General features: G+C 46.2%; 2 protein-coding genes across 3 annotated transcripts; both read right to left on the reverse strand.

Moving 5' to 3' along the window:
• Positions 1-1,060: 1,060 nt before the first annotated feature.
• On the reverse strand, positions 1,061-9,752 carry LOC119272293 (protein RRC1-like). 2 transcript variants are annotated; one of them, XM_037553810.1, is made up of 18 exons: positions 9,556-9,752; positions 9,059-9,133; positions 8,822-8,954; positions 8,624-8,669; positions 7,283-7,334; positions 7,063-7,203; positions 6,563-6,682; positions 6,299-6,464; positions 6,068-6,180; positions 5,860-5,931; positions 5,112-5,333; positions 4,749-4,807; positions 4,581-4,659; positions 4,334-4,471; positions 3,426-3,650; positions 2,564-3,348; positions 2,250-2,425; positions 1,061-2,050 (listed from the first exon to the last, which is right to left on the reverse strand). In XM_037553810.1, exons 2-18 carry the CDS (start codon positions 9,116-9,118, stop codon positions 1,788-1,790), a joined length of 2,850 nt encoding a protein of 949 aa, XP_037409707.1. In that variant the 5' UTR covers positions 9,119-9,133; positions 9,556-9,752; the 3' UTR covers positions 1,061-1,787. The 2 variants fall into 2 exon arrangements, with proteins under 2 accessions (XP_037409707.1, XP_037409713.1); XM_037553816.1 differs by lacking the exons at positions 8,624-8,669; positions 9,059-9,133; positions 9,556-9,752 and having other exon boundaries at positions 8,822-8,943.
• A 443-nt stretch (positions 9,753-10,195) lies between these two features.
• On the reverse strand, positions 10,196-11,187 carry LOC119272312. Its single transcript, XM_037553820.1, has 2 exons — positions 10,698-11,187; positions 10,196-10,611 (listed from the first exon to the last, which is right to left on the reverse strand). The coding sequence occupies exons 1-2, from the start codon at positions 10,985-10,987 to the stop codon at positions 10,344-10,346; spliced, it is 558 nt and encodes a 185-aa protein (XP_037409717.1). The 5' UTR covers positions 10,988-11,187; the 3' UTR covers positions 10,196-10,343.
• Between the last annotated feature and the right edge of the window lie 11,863 nt (positions 11,188-23,050).

Here is a 23,050-nt window from a genome sequence, read left to right on the forward strand (position 1 = left end):
CGGCCAGCGGCGCGCGGAGAGAGGCTAGGCGCAGGGGAGGGTCTGCCACACCCTTCAGAAGTGGAATAGGGATCCCTCCGTACTAGCTTCTGGGCAGCATACTGGCGTACGACTCCATGTTTAAATGATGCTTCTACTAATCCACTTTATAATAAGGTGCAGGGATGCTATATGATTGTGTTGATGTATATATTGGTTGTGTGCATCGTTTGATGCAGAGACCACGGCTATCCCCTTTTTGAAAAGAAAAAAGGAAAAGTGAGTGTTTGGCCGGCTAGATCACTTGTCAATTTTTAGGTGAGGGGTACGGGGCGGCCACTGGGAAAGGCTCGAAACGAGAGGATGCAGCAACAGAACATGGTGCGCATGCAGAGCAGAACACAGCTTGTTGCACACTCTTGCCACATGTGAGCGTGGAGTAGACTATGCATACACAGCGAGCGCAGGGATCCATACATGGATCGGTTGCAGAATATATCATTGTATGATCCGAGCGCCAATTGTGCAGCTCATACGAGTGGAAAGATTGTCAAAGGAGTGTTGATGGATCACTAGCTCGATCTGTTTTCTTCACGATCTTCTTTGCTCTGCTGCCTTTCCCTTCCCACTGGCACTCCCATGTTCTCATGGCAAGAGGATATTTTTTCTACTCCCCCCAATCCACATCACTTGTCGCTTAAATAGATGTATCTAAACATATTTCAGTGCTAGATACGTCCGTTTAAGCGACAAGTAATATGAATCGGAGTATAAAAAATGTGTACATTTCTTTAGTTGAATGGTGTGCATATAAGCATATTTGTTAGGCAATATACGTACGTATTAAATTCCCTGCAGATAAAAAATGTAAATTAATGCTGTTTTCTGACGAGCGTTGTAACAGGACTACAGAGGAGGATCTTACAAGTATACACACGTAACGTCAAGCATAATGATTCAGTCAGATGGGGCACAGAGAACTACGCTCGCCTGAATTTGCAGCATCCACAAATTAGGTTCAAAGAAATGAGCTCCAGCCAGAAAAAATAAAATCAGCCTAAAAAAGAAACAAGCTCGAAAATTAAGCATCCACAAACAATACGGCCAATTAACCATGCGCAGAAGAATGCACCAGCAAGTTAAACAACCTGCCATCCCGGGCCCTTCATCCAGATTAACCGAAATGTTAAACGGAGGAGTTGAGGCAGCAGTAGCACCATGCTAATTCTAAGCTGAATCCTACAGGGGTTAAACAACAAGATTGCCAGAGCAAATCCATAGCAACTTGTCAAAGTTTATTAGTTGCAGCCCATGCCACGAACTGACAGCATTTCACTCAGTGTTGCTTGATCAAAGTACTTATGTTTCACAAACTACTGTTCCTTGATACTACAAAAACAGGTCCGCCATTAGGAGCGCCACCTAAATCCTCAAATCCGCTACAGACTGGTCCTTGAGCAGGCCATGCGCACCCATTTACATGCGGCGGGCATCGGCGGATGCAGCCCAGCTCGAATGTTTCCTTCCTCAAGATGCTTGCTTATTCAGCCGAAGAACCAAGTGCACAACAGGGAGATCTTCAAGTATCAGGGTATGTATGTATGTTATGGCAGCTAAACTTACCCTACCAATATTTTGGTCATGTCCAAAACACTGGCCTTTGTTTGCATGGTTGCCAACTAGGAGTATTTGGCATGCCGATGCCTTTTTGGTTACTCTAGCTCGTTTTCCTTGCCGATGTTGGCCAACTCATGGGCAACCAAAAGGTCAACCAAATTTGGTAGGGCTGGAACCAAACATACCCTCAGTCACCTCCCCTTTCTCCTGTCCTTTTCTCTTTCTCTGCTTCTATCATGGTGATCATCCTTCTCTCGGCCTGAACTTTTTTCGCGTGCTCTGTCTCTCCCAACATCATTACCATGCAATCTGTCTCTGCTGCGATTGTGCTCTCGGTCTCTATCCAGTGATGATTTCTTTGAAGGACTACGGCTCTTACTTGGGCTGTGAGGCCGCTTCTTGGAAGAATTGCGTGCATCATCATACCTTTCTTTCCGGTCCAATGGTATTCTCTCTGCAAAACAGAAGTACATTTCTTTGTAAAAACATGCACGCACTGGACTAGGTTGAGGGCTACAGCATGGCTCATTGTTATTATCAGATAAGCTATCACGTGAAGCAACAAAATAAGTATCAACGATGGAGATGCTCCAAAGAAACAGAAATGCAGTTATCAAAAGACAGGGTAATTCCCTTGTGGCCTTCTTACATACCGGAAGAGCGCCTGTTGTTTGCCCCATCTACTGAAGAAGACAACCCATATTCAGACTGAAGACGCCTACGGTGGCTGGCAACCTTCCTCTCAAGCTCCTCCATGTTCCACAAACCCTTCTCCTCAAGAGATTCACGATACTGCATGACACCAATCTCAATCTGCCTCAGCTTCTGCCTGCAGATCAGAAGGTGTAGCGACTAAGCAAAAAAGAATGTGAAACACTAATGGCAACATGACTGAATATTTGGGGCAAAGAATGTGAAACACTAATGACAACATGATTGAATAATTGGAGCCGGTGAAGTTGGATACCTATGCTCTTCATCAACAATTGTATCTGGATGATGAATTGTGTGATCAGTACTAATTTCTGTTGCATCAGCTTTCCCAGGATCACCAGCAATATCACTTCCAGATGAATAGCTCAATCCCAATCCTTGACCATCTTTTCTATCTTCATCGCTGCTGCCATCATCCTCTCGATTCCATTTAGAAGCTGGTAAGATGGGATCAGCTCTCTGCTTCTTGCTTGGAACTTGTTTCGGTTCAGCAGATACAGATTTTCCATAGTACTTTTGACCTGTGACACGAGAGAGACCCAGCATATCTGATTCACCATCAACAGTACCTTCTCCAGGTCTCGAAGCACTACGCGCATTCAAACCAATATCCTCTCTCCCAGTTCTATGAGGTTCTCCTTGTCCATATTTCATGTCGACATCTTTCTGATATACTCGCTCCTTCTCAGCCTCCTCTAGGCTGAGCAACCTGGCAACCATCATCTCTTTACCACCACATAGCGAGAGGCCATTATGTCTACAACGACGTTCAAGCTCAGCAAGCGGAAGCCCTAACAGCTCCTTCGTTGCTGCTGCCTTTCCTGTGGCCAGGGCACCATCTTCATCAAGCCTAAATCCATTAGTACCATCCTCGGAGCTAGTTTTCTTTTCAATTTCAGGTGCATCACCACATAGAGAGTGGAAAGGGGTGACCCCAGAGTTGCCTGGTCTAAGAAAGGTAGCTTTCAGCCCATTCAGATATGCATCAGAAAACAGAAACCAGTCTGCCCATACTTGTAGAACTTTCAAAACCCTCTCCTGCAGAAAGTAATAAATGAGTGTTATTATGTAGGAACATCAAGGGGGAAAATGAAACCATACTACTCAACAAATACCTTCAGAGCTTCAGCAGTAATCCTTCCTGTAATACTGCGATACAAGTCATTGAAGCTCTCCATGACATCAGGTATAGCAGCCTCAAACTTGGTTCGAAACGCAGAAGCATTCTTCACGGGAGCACTACTGTTATGAAGGATGTCGGACACTAGCATAAGCCTTGCAACCTTGGTGGGAATAGATGTCTCCTTAAGTGTCAAAGATTCTGCAAGAACCTCGACAATCTATACAAGGGGAAACTCGGTGAGTTTTTATTCAATGCGAACTATAAAATAAAATTGAAGTATACTCCCTCCGTTCCTAAATACAGGTCTTTTTAGAGATTCCAATGCGTACTACATACGGAGCAAAATGAGTGAATCAACACTCTAAAATATGTCTATATACATCCGTATGTAGTCCTTATTGAAATCTCTAAAAAGACTTGCATTTAGGAACCAAGGGAGTACATCACTATGCAGTAGGCCTTTGAAGTGCAGTTTGCAACAAAACAAAAGACATGTGCGGTTATGTAAGAGTATATGACTAGATGATGGTCCCAATAGTAAAATATATACATCAATCTACATGTTACAAATTTGATCCACTTCTCCTTTCCTACTCTCCTTAGACAACACCAAATCCCATCAAAACGTATATGCTTGAGACAGAAAGTCTGTGCAGAGTAGAATGAATCTCAGTCCACAACCACAAGATTTGACTCACAATGATCAAGCTATTCACTGATCTTGGGAATTGTTGCAAGCTGTAGAATGTTTCACGTAGAGTAACTGAGACATTAAGGAAAAATAGCAGGACGCATGAAATAGAATCAATCAACCAGAATGAATTCATAATTTTAAGCTAAAGGCAAAAGGAAAAGAGGAAATATGAACTGATAAGGTCAAATATACAAGGTATGCATTACCTCTCCAGCAGCATCAGCATTATCTAACGCAAATCCCATTGCTTCCTTTATCTGACTCCTCTCTAATGTCAATGCGCGTAGCATGTCCTCAAATTCATCACGCTGTGAATCAGTCAGTGTACGCTCCACTTCCGCACGCTGGGAGACAAAACACAAATTAATCAGGTAACTGGACCAAAGCATTTGCACCATCTAATAAAGGCAAAGTACCAAAAAGAAGTCTCTGCCAAGGCCAACCAAACCTTACCCTGCTTCTACCAGCTGCAAAAGTAGATTCTTTTTCATGATTAGGACTTCGGCTGGATGGCAAAGCAGGTGGAACCCATCTAAAATAACAGATTTAATACAACAATGTCACCAGATAGTCAATAAGCACAGGACCAACACATAACAGAATATCAGTGTGCACGCAAACCTTGCACTTCCAGTAATCATGATAAATGGTTCAGTTCGCCATCGTTGTAAAGTATCGCCCTGCATTTGAGTATCATAAGCAGTTAAACATTAGTGTTATATCAGCACAGTGATTCCCACATATACTACCAAATTCTAGAGACCAAGCTGAACAGAACATAATCAGGAGGTCGAAGGACATAAATTTTATTAAACAATACACTACTCATTTCGACCAATCAATAGGCCATCACTGAGCAAAAATATATACTGGAAAATGTCATAAAATATGTGTCTGTATGACAACCGATACAAACAATCTTCTATTGATAGATCATAGAGGAGATGGCATTGAAATTGTAGCAAGATAAACAACAGTGGATACCTGAGCAAAGGAGTATAACCGCCAGACATAGTATGTGTGCTCTTGCGATTTAAGATCAAACAAGAAGTTAAATAAAGAATTCCCTCGTCCTCTTTCCATTATAGCTTGTTCGAAAGCACATCCACCATCAAGTACATGCAGAGCCATCGTGTCAATCACATGCCTAAGATGTGAATCATCTGGTGGAGCAACTACTATATCAGGAACATTTGGAGTAAGGACCTGTTAAACCAAGTGAACCCCCGGAGTGGAATTAGAATTGAGGAAAATTAACTACACAAACTAACATCTAAAATTATTACCAAGGAAAAACTTCTTATATTATTTCTAGGCCTATAAGATACTAAAGAATGTAGCTGGCCGAATTACATACAAGAGTGCTAGTGAAAAAGGATTCAAAATCCATAACCGAAATAAGAGAGCCCACCCAGAACATATCACGTAGTGAACATATGTGAAAGGGCTAAAGAATTTATGTGCCAACTTAAGAAAGATGGCAAAAATATTATTCATGTTAAATTGTATGCAGCAGGGCAACTTATGAACTCTCTTGGCCTACACAACTCAAGCACTTAGATATTTTCTGAAAAGAGAGCTCAAACAAGCCGCGTTATGATACCTCAAAAGGTCTATCTCAAAGAAAACGTGGATTTTTTTAATGATTTTACTTTTATGGTTACACAAATAGCATGGATATCAAGAACAGTATGCCACACAAGGACAGATGTATATGTAAGAGATCACCAACCAGCTCTGAGGTTTGCCGTGTAACTGATGCAACAGGTGGACCTCCAGGACCAGATATGATTACAGTACCACCCTGTATATCAAAGAAACATAAGGAGGTCGTACAACTCACAGAGAAACACCAAAGACATGTCATCTACTTAAAACTTCCAAAAATATATATATAAGAGTGAGCTGCACATAGAAATTTTTGAAATGAAAGGAGCAACCTCCTTGTTTCTGATTGCCATATGTCCTGGAGGAGGAGCAGGCAGTGCTTGTGATGGAAGAGCAACAGATTTGCCCCACCCAATCTTCAGCTCATAGTCGTATACAATAACACCTGCGTTAAGTAATTTAGTAACTGAAAACAGGAATATAAGTAATTTTAAAAAGTACGAAAAGGTTACTATTTTAAGGTCCTATAACATGATCCCAACTACATGGAAGTGCACAGTAACCTTGCATTTCATCCTTGGCTGCCTGTCCTTCTGCTCTATTCATGAATGCAACAAACCCACAGTTTCTTTGCCTTCTGCGTTCTTCTTCTGTTCGAGGCCACATAATCTTGACGCTAGCGATAGGTCCAAACCGACCAAATGTCCTCAAAAGAAAATTCTCATCCACCTAACAACATATGGCATATAATGCACAGTAAGCTAACTATGATGCCTATACACTTAAAACTGTGTCTAGACAGAACATGTACGGTGGGAAAAATCAACCTGAGGAGAGAGATTGCCAACATATAAGTTTGTGGTTTGTGGATCCCCATCATCAAATGACCCTGGTATTCTCCCACTGGGGTCAAATTCATCTGGTAGTTCATCAAAATGGCTAGAGGACTGCAGGAAAATCTTCAATCATCAGTATATCAAATACTCCCTCCGTTCCAAAATAGTTGACCCAACTTTGTACTAACTTTGTACTAAGGTTAGTACAAAGTTGGGTCAACTATTTTGGAACGGAGGGAGTACAAGGGCAAACCGCAGAGATTCTGAGAGAAAACAATTAGGGGAACCAGTCAACAGATTTATCATATTTAGCTGGAAACTTATTTAGAAAATGTTTATCAAAGTTGACTGGCAGGGTTGGTTTTCTACATTCTATTTGACAAGAATACTTCAGCATGCTAAATATAATCAAAACTGCCCTGTGGATTTGTTTGATTTTATGTCTAGTGGAAAGAACCAAAAGATCAACTTTAACATAATATAATACCTACCGTGGAGGTGTCACCGTGTCGACCGTCACGTTCTTGATTACGCCTTTCCCGAAGCTCTTGCTCAAACTTGAGTTCCTCCATGAACTTATCTATTGCCCGTGGCTTTCCTTTTTCCTTTTCCTTCGGCCGCTCATCTTCCTTCTGCAAGTCAAGATAATGCTCAATCAAAGAACCATACTGACCACTGAGCCAATCATAAGAACTATAAAAGTGCGCTAACCTTTTTGTCTGGCTCTTTCCCAAATGATGGCGGCAAAAAAGATGGAACATACCTGGATAATGATATGACGTACATAAGCTATGTATTGAGCTCATAAGTCAGATTATGCTGCATATCATTTGTACACATATATATCATGGGGTTGCAGATAACAACAATGGCGAAAGGATAGGAGCAATACAACCAAAATAAATACCTACTTCACTCTACAGGGGTACTTTGGATATTCTCATAAGTTAATGACACTTTGGTAGATTTTCTCTATTTAAATCATGTCGATCCAATACACACACATAATTATTTCGCCACAAGTAAAGCTCCGTCCGACATTGCAACGGCTTTTCAGAAGTACCTAAGGCCGTGCTTGGCATTGGTGTAATTTAATAGCATGTATTTAACTTACAGGTGCATCTTACCGGACACTGAGCAATTTGCGGACGGAAACAAACCAACAGGCCGAGACGTGTATTTTTTACAGGGGTATTTAAAAAAAACGATGATCCAAACAGTGCCTAAATGTTTCCACTTCTGGATGACATAATGCACCTTTAAAGCCATGGTAGAAAAATCATATCAGACCATAACTTATGATGCAGCAGCCATGAAATGGCCCTAAATCTAGACTAATTATTAAGCTTAATATGTTGGTTTTTGCGCAATTATGAGAATTTCTCTGCAACGCTGCCCATGATCAAAACATTTATAATAATCTGAAATGTTCCTTTATTGTGAAAAATACTTCCACATTGTTCTGATGCATTTGGTAGTTATTACAGTGATACCAACAAATACAACATGAGAAATCATTATATTATTATTCGTATATGTTTACAAATTTACAGTCGTCTCACAATTAATTAAAGTTTACATGGATGCTTCCGTGGTTGGTGTCTCCATGACTACGGAGAGTCATTGCCATGGTACTAGTGTACTACAAAACTGCTAAACATAAGTTCTGTAACAGCATCATCATCTTAAGCACTATGTCAGCAACAAGGAATTGCTCTGTCAAGAAGGCGCAGCTATAGTCAGCATTACAGCATAAATGCAACTGAGGATGTGCGAGTGCATGGGAGTGCAAGACAGTTTTCTTCTTCCGACCACTATTTCAAATGCATTAAGCACTGGGCAATAAAAGGTATATGGACGAATAATCATGAATCGTAATTGTAAGGTATAATAAATTATGTGCCTTGGTATATCACATCAAGCGTGTAAAAATTGCTCATTCTTGGTCTCAAAATTCTCAATTCTGATCATACTGGCACGTGATTTCTAAAGATGTAGCTGTGCTGCCACAGGATACAATCTTCTAGAAATCAAGTATTTTTTGCCGTTTACCTACTGCCCTTCTTTGGAACAGACCACCCATCTTTCGACTTTCCACCTGTCATTGTCGAACGAGTAAAAATGGCGGCCTCTTGATTAATTGGAGCAATAAAAGAAATAGTGCATAGATCCATCATGATTGATACTGAAACTGCAAGGCGCAAAGGCAACTATGACGAAGTATAGTAAAATGAAACCACTATCACTAACCTTCAGAATCAGCTCTCAGCTTGGCATTGGGATCAATCACGCCCCCACGGACAAACTTCGATCCAGATGTGCTTTCACCCTTGAATGACTCAACAAACTCCGCATAGACGCGCGCCGCTTCATCTTCCTCCCTCTTAACATACCAAAAGCAATTAAAATCAGATATGAACGAAATTTACATGTAAAAAAAGATGGACGTGTCTCAGAAAAAAGTTAAAAGGGACTTAAACCCCTGACCTTCTTCCTCGCCTCCTCATTCTCCTTATGACGGTTGAACGGAACCTTCTTCGAACTCATCCGTAGTTCTGGACACTGTCATACAATCATCACCAGAACATCAGAATCTGAGCACACATAAATGTTTCTACCACCCTATATGCGATCTTAATCACTGCAGTCACTCTTGATTCCCAGATCCCAGCGAGCACAGGTAGACATAGCACTCGTACTGCTCGTACACACAGATTTACGCGCATGTGACCTACCAACAGCAGGCGCAAACCACGAGGTCGGGAAGAATTGCGCGCAGAGTAACCTAAACCCTAACACATTCGAACCCTCGAAATTTTGGGGAACAAACTGCTATTGCAACAAACCGGGCCGAATCCACAGAGAACTGGATGCGTTTGCGAATATTGGAAGAGTAATGAGGTTATGAGGGTATTGTGATTGCTCGCAGCAACAAACAAAACACTCCTAAAACAATCGAGAGAAATATTTTAGGATTTTCGTACCAGCAGAAGGAATCGGCTTGGATGGATCTCCTGAATGCTCTCCGCTCCAAGCTTGGAACAGTGGAAGTGGCGCCGCTTCGCTGGGAGGAAGCTCGGGCGCTTCTCTACTGCCGCCGGCGAACAGCGGGGTCCGGCGGCTCGGGGGTCGGCCAAGAGAGGGAATGAGCCTGGGAGGCTGGGACCTGCGAGGAAGGGAGAATTGATTTTAACCCCCCCTGCGCGCTCCACTTTGATCTTGTACCCCCATGTTCGTGCGACTCGCTCTGAGCCGCCCTTGGGCCGTCCAGTGGTTGCTAATAACCCCTTTTTGCCTGTTTAACACATTTATTAGTATCTAATCATCAAATAGAAATAAGAATGGACAGAAGTACCCTTCAGTTTAAAAAGATCTCTTTACCTAGTCTGAACGTCCCAGCCACAATTTTTTTCTCAAATGACAGGATTTGCTTCAACTGTGCTATGTTTCTCACAGAAAAAAAAGAAGTTCAATTTTGCTGTATATGTAGCCTTTCAAACGAACAGAATACAAATAATATAGTCTCACAATGATTCCATGATAGCATATATAATAAGTTCAGCAAGATTCTACAGAACTGCATGACAACAAATAAAGGTGAGTCTCCACCTCACTTACACAGCAGAATTAAAGTGAGTCTCTACCTCACACACATAGCAGAATAATAGTGAGTCTCTGCCTCACTTACACAGGACCAAAAGGAGAGTTTGCACCTCACATACAGAACAATAAAGTGAGTCTGCACCTCACACATAGCAATAACACAAGTTCATCACAGATCGCTTAATTTCTTCCTCTTTGGAGTCATTTTCTTCTTCTTTCCTTTTGCTGGAGACTTTGGTGGTGGAGTAGCAGCTTCAGATGTTGCTTGGCTCCTTGTGACAGCTCCAGGACTAGCTTGAGATGCCGCTTGGCTTCTTGTCACAGCTCCAGGACTGCTACAAGTGGCGACATTCTTGCTCTTGGTTGGTGTAGATGGAATCACATTGCTAACTGAGACATCAAACCATGGAGATGGATTCTTTTTCCCCATACTTTTCCTACAAAAAGAAGCAATTAGAGATATTTTCATGTTAAAGAATCATGGTGTTATAGGTAGAAAACAGCAACAAGTATTAGTTTGTACCGTTTCTTTGTTCCATTTTGAGGACAGCCGGCTTCTCTATGTCCTACGTCCCCGCATTTGTTGCATTTGTTCAATGATCCCTTCCTTGATCCACCTTCCCACCAACTCTTCATCCTCTGTTTTCTTGTTCTTCCAGCACCTTTTTTCTTGCCTTTTGGAATTGGTGGACGCAACACAAAGCCTGTATCAACATGTGGCCACTGATTCTTGTCCGTAAGGGGCTCAATTACACCTTCATATGCTGCCCTGAATCTGCTAACTGAGTAGTACTCGTGCACATAATCCTCCATGTTCACAAAGTTGCGAGCTTGCAAAACATTTATGAAGGCTAGTGCATGGTCACAAGGCTTGCCTGTGTGCTGCCATTGCAGACATGTACACTCATGTGTGAGTGTTTTGACGACATGTCTTTCATCCCCTTTGTTATCATTTTTCACTTCTCCACTCCAATCAGCTGATGCTTTAGCCTTGAGATGTCCTAGTCCTCGAGTCTTTGCATTTAATTGGTGTATGACAAATGGCAGTATTTTCCCTACCAATCTCTCTCCAATCATTCTCCTCTTTCTAAATAGGTCCATAATCATCTCTCTAATCTTATCAGCTAGCTGAACAATCGGCAAGTCCTTGATTTCTCGCACCCAAGAATTAAAGCACTCAGCAAGATTGTTATTTATGTAGTCACACTTGATGTCAGGATTGAACATGCACCTCATCCATAACAGATTATGGTAATCCCTAAGGTAAGGATACGCTTTCTCAGATGCCTCAAACACCTTTGTCATGTGATGTTGATATTCTTCCGCCCTATATGCCCTAGCAGCAGGCCACAACCGTCCAAACACATCACCATGAAAATATTTCTGAAAATTATGCCACATATGCCTAAAGCACTCACGCTGCTCAGCTTGAGGGAAAACCTTTTTAACAGCATTTTCAAGACCCTTGCAAGCATCCGTACAAACAGCCAGTACTGGAGGGTCCCCTATTGCCTTCTTCACTTGATTCATGAACCAAGCCCAATTTTCTCCATTTTCAGACTCAATAAAGCCATACGCCACCGGGAACATCCAATTGTGACCGTCCAAAGCAGTGACTACAGCTAGCTGACCTTTCCACTTGCCATTTAAGTGAGTTGAGTCTATGTTGATATATGGCCTGCATCCATTCAGAAACCCATCTATGCATGGCTTGAAAGCAATAAATAGCTTGCTGAAATGTACTTCACCTTCACTTGTGGTTGTATCAATCTCTACAATACTCCCTGGAGACCTCAATTCTATCTCGGCCTTGTAGTTGTACAACATCCTGAAACTTTCTTCCCAACTCCCATACAAGCTGGTTGCTGCCTTTTGTTTGCCTTTCCACACTGTGTTATAGTCAAGTGTGACATGATGCTCTTCCTGTAACTCTTTAAGTATCTTCACAGCACCAATGGTTGGATCTTTCTTAAGCATAGTTGCTGCCTTGTCAGCCACCCAAGATTGACTTGTCATTCTAGTCACTTTTCCACTTGTTGAACTACAAATATGTTCTGTTTGATGCTTCACAACCTACAACAAAGAATGATTCAAATCGAAAGATCATTACAATGACAAGCAAAGAAACAAAGTAATATTCGAACTCTCCAAAGAAACAAAAATTATTACCATCACACAATTTTCGTCTCTCTGCCAACTAGCAGTTAAGGACCATTTGCAAGGTTGGCCTATCATGGATTGACCTTTACAAAAAGCCCGAAACCTTGCCGGCTCATTTTTTTTAGTGCCATATTCGAACTCTTCATTGATAGCGAACTGTTTTATAGCCTTTCTAAACGCAGCCATATCAGGATAAGGGGTCCCTATATCCATCTTTGGTTTTCGTTCATCCCACGCAATAAGTGGCTCCTCTGGAGCATTATCATCAACAGCAATAGCTGCCCCTTTGACATCATCCAAGTCATAATCAGGAGTAGGAGTGACAACAGGACCAAGGTTAGTTTTTCCCTCGCCCTCCTCTGTTTTCAAACCCAACAGAGCAAACATGGCTTTCTCGTCCGCCGGCTTTTCATCCGGAATCCCCTTTTCATCCCCATCATTTTCAGGTTCGATCACAAGACTTGACCAATCGACAATGGTACCAACGGTTTCTACTTCATTGCACGAGACCATCCCCGTGGTTAGGTTTGTCACACTGGATTGATTAGAATCATGCACAGACATTGCATTGATCCTATTCAATATAGACAAAAAAATCAGAAATTTCACACAAAAAGTCATGCATACATCAAACCAAAACAAGGGAATATGATGTTACCTTTTCAGATCCATCACACCCCTTTGCCGATCCAACCCCTCTCACTCAAATCCCCATCTCCCTCAGTACCTAGGGTTTCTAAGATTTAGACGTCCGTACAAGGGGAACTACACCAACTCCATGGAAAAGGGAAGGGGGAAGCTTGCCTTACCTTGGGGCAGCAATGGAGGGCGACGGAGCAGCAAGGGCGACGGCGAAGCAGCAGGGCGACGGCGGAGCAGCAGGGGCGGCGGCGGGGCGAGAGCGAATATGCGGCTGGGTGGAGAGCTGGAACGAGCGAGCGAACTGGTGGCCCTGTCTCGCGTGAGGGTTTTTTTATCTAGCGTGTTGGGGGTATTGAGGGCAGTTTCGTCAAATAGAAATATTACCAGACCAGTTTTTCTTTCATTAGTAGCAAACTGAACGCATAACAACAAGAAGGGGGCAATCAGCAAAGAACGAGTCGGAACAGGGGGGCTCAGAGCGAGTCGCACGAACATGGGGGTACAAGATCAAAGTGGAGCGCGCAGGGGGGGTTAAAATCAATTCTCCCTGCGAGGAAGGGAGGTTCAGGAGCAAAGCCACCTGCACCGTCCGATTAACATCCAGTTACCAGATCAAGGACATGCTTGGGTGCTGATTGGTGACTGGGAGTCGGGGCCACACGGTAGATAGCCAAGTACTCCCTCCGTTCCTTCATATAAGGTGTATAGATTTTTGAGAAAAAGTCCGAAATATAAGGTGTATTGCGTTGCACCACTCGTTTGGATAATTTTTTTAAGGGATTTGATCACATTTCTTTATATAAGGCAAGCTTCTCTGTTTTGTCATGTCAATTAATCAGGTGTAATCTCGCCCAAAACTTGTGAAATTTTCCCTCAATGTGTGTTCTTTAATTTCCGTGCCAAAAACTATACACCCTATATTTAGGAACAGAGGGAGTAATTCTTAACGGGGTAAATATCCCTAAAAAAATTGGGCACTGCTACGCGTCCGTCGGCTGATGTTTAGATTTTATCTGTCGCCTCGACGGTCGTTGGATACCCGAGCTGATAGCCGTCCGATCCGATGTCCGCCCCCGCATGCCCACTCGTTATTTCCCGTAACAAACGCTCGGTTGCAAAAACAAGTCAGTCTTGACTCGACCCCGACTGAGTTGCGCCCCGCGCGGTGCCGCTGCAAAATCAGCCCGCCACTGACGTGTAGGAGCTACTCTAGTTGCGAAACCTCCTCTTCCCTAAATTTCTACAACATGAGCTTTGTTGCGAAACTTTCTCATCTCTAATTTCCTGCAGCAAGAGCTTTGTTGCGAAAACTCCTTTTTTCTAATTTTCTGCAACAACTCCCCTGTTGCAAAAACTCTTATTCTCTAATTTTCTACAACAAGACCTTTGTTGTAAAAATTGAAAAAGACATCTCACGCCGTGCCTAATTTTCTGTAACAAGACCCTTGCTAGAAAAATTGCAACAACATCTCCGGCCGTGTCACCCAGTCTTCGATGCCGTCGTTCCGCAACAACATTGTTGTTGCAGAAACTTGGAGTGTGCGTGGACGTAAGGCGTTGTGATGTGGCTGTGTCTAGCATTGGTGGTGCCAGGACGGTGGTCGCCCAGAAATGGAGGGGAATGGGAGGGGGGTCTCCGATCCATACCTGTTGGAGTCGACGTCGGCGGATATGCCCCGGACGCCGAACGCCGCCGCCCCGCTGCCCTCCCAAATCCAGAAGCGTGCGCCCTCCCATAGACACGAGTCAATGAAGGCCAATTGCACAAATGCTTATTCTGAAACAATAGTTGTGTTTCAGAAAAGAACGCGTGTGACGAGGAAAGCGGGGTCGTTCTCATACGTCTAATCAACAGGCGATCCATCGGACACGGAGCCAGCGGATGCGCGTGCGAGATAGGTCGGCTAAAGGTAAGATTAGACCCAAAAAATTTAACGAGGTAAATACACTCAAAGTCTTAGGGTCCGTTTGGATAGTAGCATGCGCCTACCTTACCAAAATTTCGGCGTTGATTGTAGGCGTTGGCGTGCGTTTGGATGGTGGCCAGATTTTCGGATCTACGCCAAAATTTTGGCAAGCAGTTCAGTTCTTCTCGCCAACTGTGGGCGAAGCGGCGGCGGCGAAATCCCTCGCCAAATAATTGGCACGCCCCCGAATTGGTAGGGCTGGTCTGGGCACGATCCAAACAGGCCCTTAGAGCAACTCCAACAGCCGGTACATTTTGTCCGCGTGTGTTCGTTTGGGTCGAAACGGACAGAAAAGTCGGCCCAACACGCTGACCCAAACGAACTATCCTCAGTTTTTCGTCCGCTGTGCGACCTATTTCATGCCCAAATTTGGGTCTCGTTTGCGCCGGCATGGACACGAAATGGATGTGTGCGATGCTCCCCTAGTCCTTCCATGGCCCGCTAGTTGGCGGCATAGCCACCCCTATTTCCCTCTTTTTCCCAAAAAACTCCCACTCGCTCGCGCTCCTGCCCACTCGCCATGGACGACCCGTGCACCCTTGACGCCGCCGCCTTCCTCGCCTCCACTAAAGTCAAGCCATGTGTCGCCCGCAAGACACCGGCGCCGAAGAAGACGAAGTCGTTGACGGATGAGCAGCAGGCTGTGCAGTCAGTCAAGAGGAAGGGACCGGAGGTACGTGCAGGCTGACGAGCTCAAAGCTGTGTCCGCCGCCCGCCTCACCGCCGCTGCACAACAGGAGGAAAACAAGGCCCTCCTCGTTGCGGCAACGAGGGAGGCCCTGATCTACTTCGTGTTAAACCCAGTCCAGCATGGGCTCATCACTGCCGCCGTGGCCACGGCCAACATGGGCTCGCCGGCCTTTCCTTGTGTGCCACTGCCAGAGTCGATGCGCAGGTATACCATGCCGCCGATGCCCGGCTTTCATCCCTACCCGCAAGCCTCCCATTTTTCTCTAGGGAATGCTCGCTGGAGGTGAGCGTTGTGGCGCCGGCCACACCCCCGCCCATGTCCATCGACCTCAACGCCACCGAGGGCCATAGGAGACCCCCGCAGGAGATCCCAGCCGACATGCACCCCGACACCCGCAACCTGTTCGACATAATGCCGGTTGAGGGAGTCCTGGATTAGGGGGTCTCCGGATAGCCAGACTATATTCTTTGGCCGGACTGTTAGACTATGAAGATACAAGATTGAAGACTTCGTCTCGTGTCCGGATGGGACTCTACTTGGCATGGAAGGCAAGCTAGGCAATACGGATATGCGTATCTCCTCCTTTGTAACCGACCTTGTGTAACCCTAGCTCTCTCCGGTGTCTATATAAACCGGAGGGTTTTAGTCCGTAGGACAACATACAATCATATCATAGGCTAGCTTCTAGGGTTTAGCCTCTCTGATCTCGTGGTAGATCTACTCTTGTACTACCTATATCATCAATATTAATCAAGCAGGACGTAGGGTTTTACCTCCATCAAGAGGGCCCGAACCTGGGTAAAACTTCGTGTCCCCTGCCTCCTGTTACCATCCGCCCAGACGCACAGTTCGGGACCCCTACCCGAGATCCGCCGGTTTTGACACCGACATTGGTGCTTTCATTGAGAGTTCCTCTGTGTCGTTGCCGTTAGGCTTGATGGCTCCTTCTATCATCGTTAGCGATGCAGTCCAGGGTGAGACTTTTCTCCCCGGACAGATTTTTGTATTCGGTGGCTTTGCACTGGGGGCCAATTCGCTTGGCCATCTGGAGCAGATTGAAAGCTACGCCCCTGGCCATCAGGTCAGGTTTGGAAGCTTAAGCTACACGCCCGATATCCGCGGAGACTTGATCTTCGACGGATTCGAGCCTCTGCCTTGTGCGTCACGCGGTCATGATGAGTACGATTTAGCTCTACCATTCGATAGTGTTCAGGAGATCGCACCGGCAGTCACTCCGACCCTCAATTCGGAGCCAGTTGCGTCGTCCATGGACGGGTGGATGGACCCCGCCACGGAGGCCTTACCCCCATCGGCGATCGAGCCGAACATCAACCTTACTCTGCACGAGAGCCGTGTTGACAAACTGCCAGATCTCTCTCCGGCCACAGACTCCGAACCGCCTGCGCCCGTTCCTAGCGAATCCAATTGGGCGCCGATCATGGAGTTTACCTCCACGGATATTTTTCAGCACTCGCCCCTTGGTGACATACTGAACTCATTAAGGTCTCTCTCCTTGTCAGGAGAATCCTGGCCGAACTATGTCCGGCAGGATTGGGATGTGGATGGCGTCAAAATTCACCGCCCACCCACCACCCACTTAGTAGCCACTATCGATGACCTAACCGACATGCTCGACTTTGACTCCGAAGACATCGACGGTATGGACAACGATGCAGGAGACAAACAGGAACCACTGCCCACAGGGCACTGGACGCCCACTTCATCACATGACGTATACATGGTGGACACACCAAAAGAACACGACCACGAGGAACAGAAGGACGCAATGAAGGGTTGTCCCCTCGAGAAGCAGTCAAAGCAGCGGCGTAAGCGCCGCTCCAAATCCCGCCTCGGCAGAAACAACGATCATACAGACCCAGCGTTAGAGCAGGGTGAACCATCGCCGGACCACGGCAACACGGAGAATCAAACCGAACAACCCGATTCTGTCAAAGATAACAGTACGGATGACATTACACCGGACAGACACCCGGAGCAACAGAATGCCCGTCAAAGGCTCATTGCCACCGCGAGGAGTCTAAAAAAGTAGAAGCAAAGGCTCAAGGCTGCGCAAGACACACTTAAAATCAGATGGAGTAAAGTACTCAATGCAGCAGCGAAGTACGGCGGTAATTACCCCACCAAGAGCTACCCGAAGCGGAAGTTGCTACCTGAATTCGATGAGGAGGCCTTAGATCCCCCGCAACCAAAAATTAAAATGGCCACCTGGCCGGACAGACGACCTCACGGCCAACATAGAGCGGCAAACAACGCCGCACATAAGCCAATACGCGATCCACGCGAGGGCTCGCATCAAAAGGACGGCGCAACCAGATCCATCTATGGACCACGCAAGCGCGCTCCAGCATATACGATGCAACACAATAAACATCCAAACAATACGGTAAACCCAGATACAGGGGTGCCGCACACCCCCTATGTTTTATCGATGAGGTGCTGGACCATGAATTTCTAGAGGGATTCAAACCCGTAAACATAGAGGCATACGACGGAACAACAGACCCTGGGGTCTGGATTGAGAACTATATCCTCCATATCCATATGGCTCGAGGAGATGATCTCCACGCCATCAAGTACTTACCCCTCAAGCTCAAAGGGCCAGCTTGGCACTGGCTTAAAAGCCTCCCCAAAAACTCCATTGGAAGCTGGGAAGAGCTCGAAGATGCTTTTCGGGCAAATTTTCAAGGGACTTATGTCCGACCTCCAGATGCGGATGATTTGAGTCATATAACTCAACACCCGGAGAGTCAGCCCGAAAGCTTTGGAACAGGTTTCTTACTAAAAAGAACCAAATAGTTGACTGTTCGGACGTCGAAGCCTTGGCAGCTTTTAAGCATAGCGTCCACGATGAATGGCTTGCCAGACACCTCGGCCAAGAAAAGCCGAGAACAATGGCAGCATTAACAAGCCTCATGACCCGCTTTTGCGCGGGTGAGGATAGCTGGCTAGCCAGATGCAGCACCAGCGACCCAAGTACATCCAAAGTTAGAGATGAAAACGGGAAATCACGACGCAGCAAAAATAATAAGCGCCGGAATAAAGAAGACAACCCGAAGAGCACGACAGTAAACGTCGGATTCAGAAGCTCTCGGCCGAGTCAGCAAAAGCCGCCCCCTAAAGGCGCCAGAGATGAACTGTCCAGCCTGAACAAAATTCTGGACCAAATATGTCAGATCCATAGCACCCCTGGTAAACCCGATAATCATACCCACAGAGAATGTTGGGTCTTCAAGCAGTCCGGCAAGCTGAACGCCGTACACAAAGGGGGGATACACCAAGCGAAGATGAGGATGAACCTCTCAAGCAAGACACTGAGGAACAAAAGAAATTTCCACCAGAAGTCAAAACAGTAAATGTGTTACACGTGATCAAGGGGAGAAATAAAGCGGCACTCCCAGAGAAATATGCTCAAGGGCCTATCACCGCGGAGTCCTGCCACTGGTCGGCTCAACCGATCACTTTCGACCATCGGGATTACTCAGCAAATATCCGGCATGCAGGATGGGCTGCCTTGGTATTAGACCCAATAATTGACAGATACCATTTTACACGAGTCCTGATGGACGGTGGCAGCAGTCTAAACCTGATATATCAGGACACAATCCGCAAAATGGGGATAGACCCAACGAAAATTTGCCACAACAATACTATCTTTAAAGGAGTAACGCCAGGCCAAGGGGCTCACTGCACGGGCTCCCTGCTACTAGAAGTTATATTCGGCTTCCCCGATAACTTCCGTAGCAAAAATTTAACCTTCCACATTGCTCCGTTCCAAAGTAGCTATCAAGCACTACTTGGACACGAAGCTTTTGCTCGCTTTAATGCAATACCGCACTACGCTTCCCTCATGCTTAAGATGCCCGGTCCACGTGGCATCATTACAGTAAATGGAAATATGGAGCGATCCCTGCGCCGAAGAGGCAACCGCACACTAAAACGGCCTCACCAACTAAAGTATTCGATAGGTCGTCAAGACCACGGACACGGTTAGACGAGTCCGGCGCAGCTGTATGTAATTCGTACAGGTTTGATGGCCATACCCCTATCACAAATACAAGGGGCTCAACGCGCGCAGACAAGTGGCAATTTTTACTCATCTTGAATTATACATGTTTTTTACAAAAAAACCTCCTTTTTGCACGACAACTCTTCACCTAAGTTCCTCTCTTTTATAGATGACCACTGTGCTACACCCGTCCAGGATACGGCACAATGGAGACACAGGCGCAGACGTGCAGCAGGGACCCGTTCCAAGGATTCTTTTTAGATTAAGACCCTGTGTCAACCTTTTTTACTGTCTCTTGTTGATACACATCCCTCGGATTCTCAGTACAATTGAGAAGGATGATGGCGTCTTGGCATGTGGCCATGTCAGAATAATGCACGTACCTGAACACCAGGGGCTTCTTACAAAGGGCGCTGATTAGGCCCGGTTCATACCATAAAGACCGAATACCTTATGGAGTGTTCGGCGTCGCAAGTTTGGCCCTATATGCATCAGATCCGAATCATGTCTTTGGTCAAATGTTGGGTTTGCCTGGCTCCTATGTTTTGGTACCTTACGTTCCGCTCTATCGGCTAAGGTAGCACTAGGAGAACTACTGTGATTGTGCCCCGGGTCATCCGGACGAGCACCTCAGTAGAGAAAGCTGAAAACTGACTATCATGATATAGCGTGAGACTGGTCAACCACTTGATGACCTATCGGAATGTTAGAATTCTTCCGCCTTAACGAAGGGTCGTTTCCCGGCCAGGCATGTACGCACCCCGAATTCGGGAGAGTGCGGAGCCACCACGGGCTATATAGTAGCCCCACCGTCAAACTCCTATGGCTAAGTGAAAGTGTTAAAGCATTATAGTCCGGTTGCCTCGTTCGCTGCGTTATCACCTCCTTAATAGGACCAAGACGTTGGGTTAAGTGTGAACACGCGTCTTCTGCGAACACCTCCGCATTATATGCGTGGGGGCTGAAGCCGACGACTGCAATCTTTCAGGTTATACACATGTATACATAAACGGCCGCATAGGAGGCATCATATTACTTTCAGGCAAAAGTATAAACACAACCTTGTAAATTTCATAAAAACATTGTGTTTACAATGGGAATACATGTCACGCAAACATAATATTCTTCGAGCACTGGGCCTCTATAAAACGAGCACCCTCGAGAACCTCTTCGAAATAGTGCTCGGCAGCCACTCGGCCTATGGCCGAACCCTGCGCCGCAACAGTGGTAGCATCCATCTCCGCCCAGTATGCTTTAACACGGGCAAGGGCCATCCGCGAGCCTTCTATGCACGCTGACCTCTTCATCGCATTGATGTGCGGCACCGCACCAAGGAACTGCTGCACTAAGCTGAAATAGCTGTTCGGCTTCGGCTTTTCCGGGCACAGCTGATCCACGACAGACCTCATGGCGAGTCCGGACAACCTATTGAGTTCGGCCCATTCGGCTAGCTGATCAGTCAACGGAAGCGGATGCTCTGGAACGTTAAATTGCGACCAGAACAGCTTTTCCACTTCACGATATGTTTGATCTCGGAAGTATTTGGCCGCATCGACAGCGCTCGCCACCAAGTCCATATATGCGTCTGTCGAACTCCACAGCCGATCCAGAGGGGCACACCACGGATCTCCGAACTTCCTCCGCAGCATAAAGGGCTTCCCAGCCGCAATATCCCCGGCTTCACGCAGCTCCTCCTTCTTCGCTCTCATAGCAGAGCGGGTGTCTTTGTTCGCCATCGTGGCCTTTTCAAGGTCCGTTGCCTTCGCTCGGTTTTCTTTTTCAAGGAACTGGCAACGGTCGGCAGTGTCTTTTAACTTTACGACCATTTTGGCCATCTTCTCTTTGCTCTCGCAATGCGCGGCCTTCTCGGCTTTCAACTCTTCGGCCGCCTTCAAAGCAGACACATTACTAATCCTTGCTTGTTCTTTGGCTCGGGCAAGTTCCGCCCGCAGGGTTTCCACGGTGGCAGCTCCATCTGCAGTGACAACATATTAAAGATACTGGCATCATGCTGCTCTTACTATGTGGCATTCACCAGAAAATACCACTTACCATGTGCCTTGTCAAGCCTCTTGTTAACAAGCTCGATGTCGGCATCCGCCGCATCCAGTTGCCGCTTCAGTTCGGCAAACTCATGAGTCCAGCTAGCCACCGGAGCTCCCACTACCTGCACATTAAAGCGGTATGGTTATTGCCTGGGACTACGATCCTCTGTTTGCCGCCGTTCTCGGCGACAACCAGAGTCTCAGGGGCTACTATCTACACAGGGCACACCTAAAAATGTGCGGTACCATCACAAATGTACATCATTTTACGTACCTCAAAGCCCGTCAGTAGACTCATAAAGGCATCATGCAACCCGCTTTCGGCGGACGAAATCCTTTCCATCACCGTACCCATCAATGTACGGTGTTCTTCTGAGATGGCCGCTCACTCCAACAGCTCTCTCAGTATGTCCGACCGCATACCAGACGGTGTCAGACTCTTCTGTTTGCTCTCTTCGAGAGCCGGACGCTGGGGACTTCGGGTGACCATAGGATTATCTTCTGGCCTCACCGGATCCGGAGAGGCCCTCCGTGACGACACCTCAAGGTCGCCCGCTTCTTGAGCGGAGGAGTCCGGGGGAGGCGTTTCACTCTCCATCATCCCCGGAAGAAGATCCCCTGAAGACGAGCTCTGCTGAGAAGGGCTAAGATCCGAACTGCAAGATAAATACTTCGATTATTTTCCTCAGAGGTAAGGTAATATATCTTCACTATTAAAGTACTTTTTAATTACTTATAGCTCGTTAGAGGGCTGATCCCCGCGCGGACTTTGTGCGGCAAGAGCACCCTCCAAGGCAGGACCCTCTGGTGGAGATTTCTTCTCCCACTTGGAAACCTTGGTTTCTGGATCTTCAGAGGTAGTCCCCTTCCTTCCCCGGGGTGAGAGAATGTCAGATTCCTCCCCTCGGTTATCCTCCCTCACGGAGGCGCTTGTTCCCTCGGTCGGAATAGGTAGCGGTGGAGGCCCGCTTTCGCCCTCATTATTCCCCCCTTTGTCTTCCTTTGAGGGCTCCGGGCAAGGTGCTAGCCCGAGCATCTTTTCCAGTACCGGATTTTCCAAACCCTCGGGAAGGGGGGCCGAACACCGAATCATCTTCGCCTTTGTTATCCAGTCCTGGTCAAAGAGCGATTTCTCAGAACAACGTCATGATAAATGAAAGACGATGTGTTCGGCTAGAGGGTAACTTACTTGGTCGGCGGTGCGGTTGCTGCTCAGGCCCACGTCCTCGGTAGTATCCGGACACTCTACCCGGGGTCCGAAGAATGATCTATACATCTCTTCGTGCGTCAGGCCAAGGAAATTCTGAATAGCGTGCGTTCCTTCTGGGTTGAACTCCCACATGC

The sequence above is a fragment of the Triticum dicoccoides genome, chromosome 1A (assembly GCF_002162155.2).
Source record: "Triticum dicoccoides isolate Atlit2015 ecotype Zavitan chromosome 1A, WEW_v2.0, whole genome shotgun sequence".
Lineage (NCBI taxonomy): Eukaryota > Viridiplantae > Streptophyta > Magnoliopsida > Poales > Poaceae > Triticum > Triticum dicoccoides.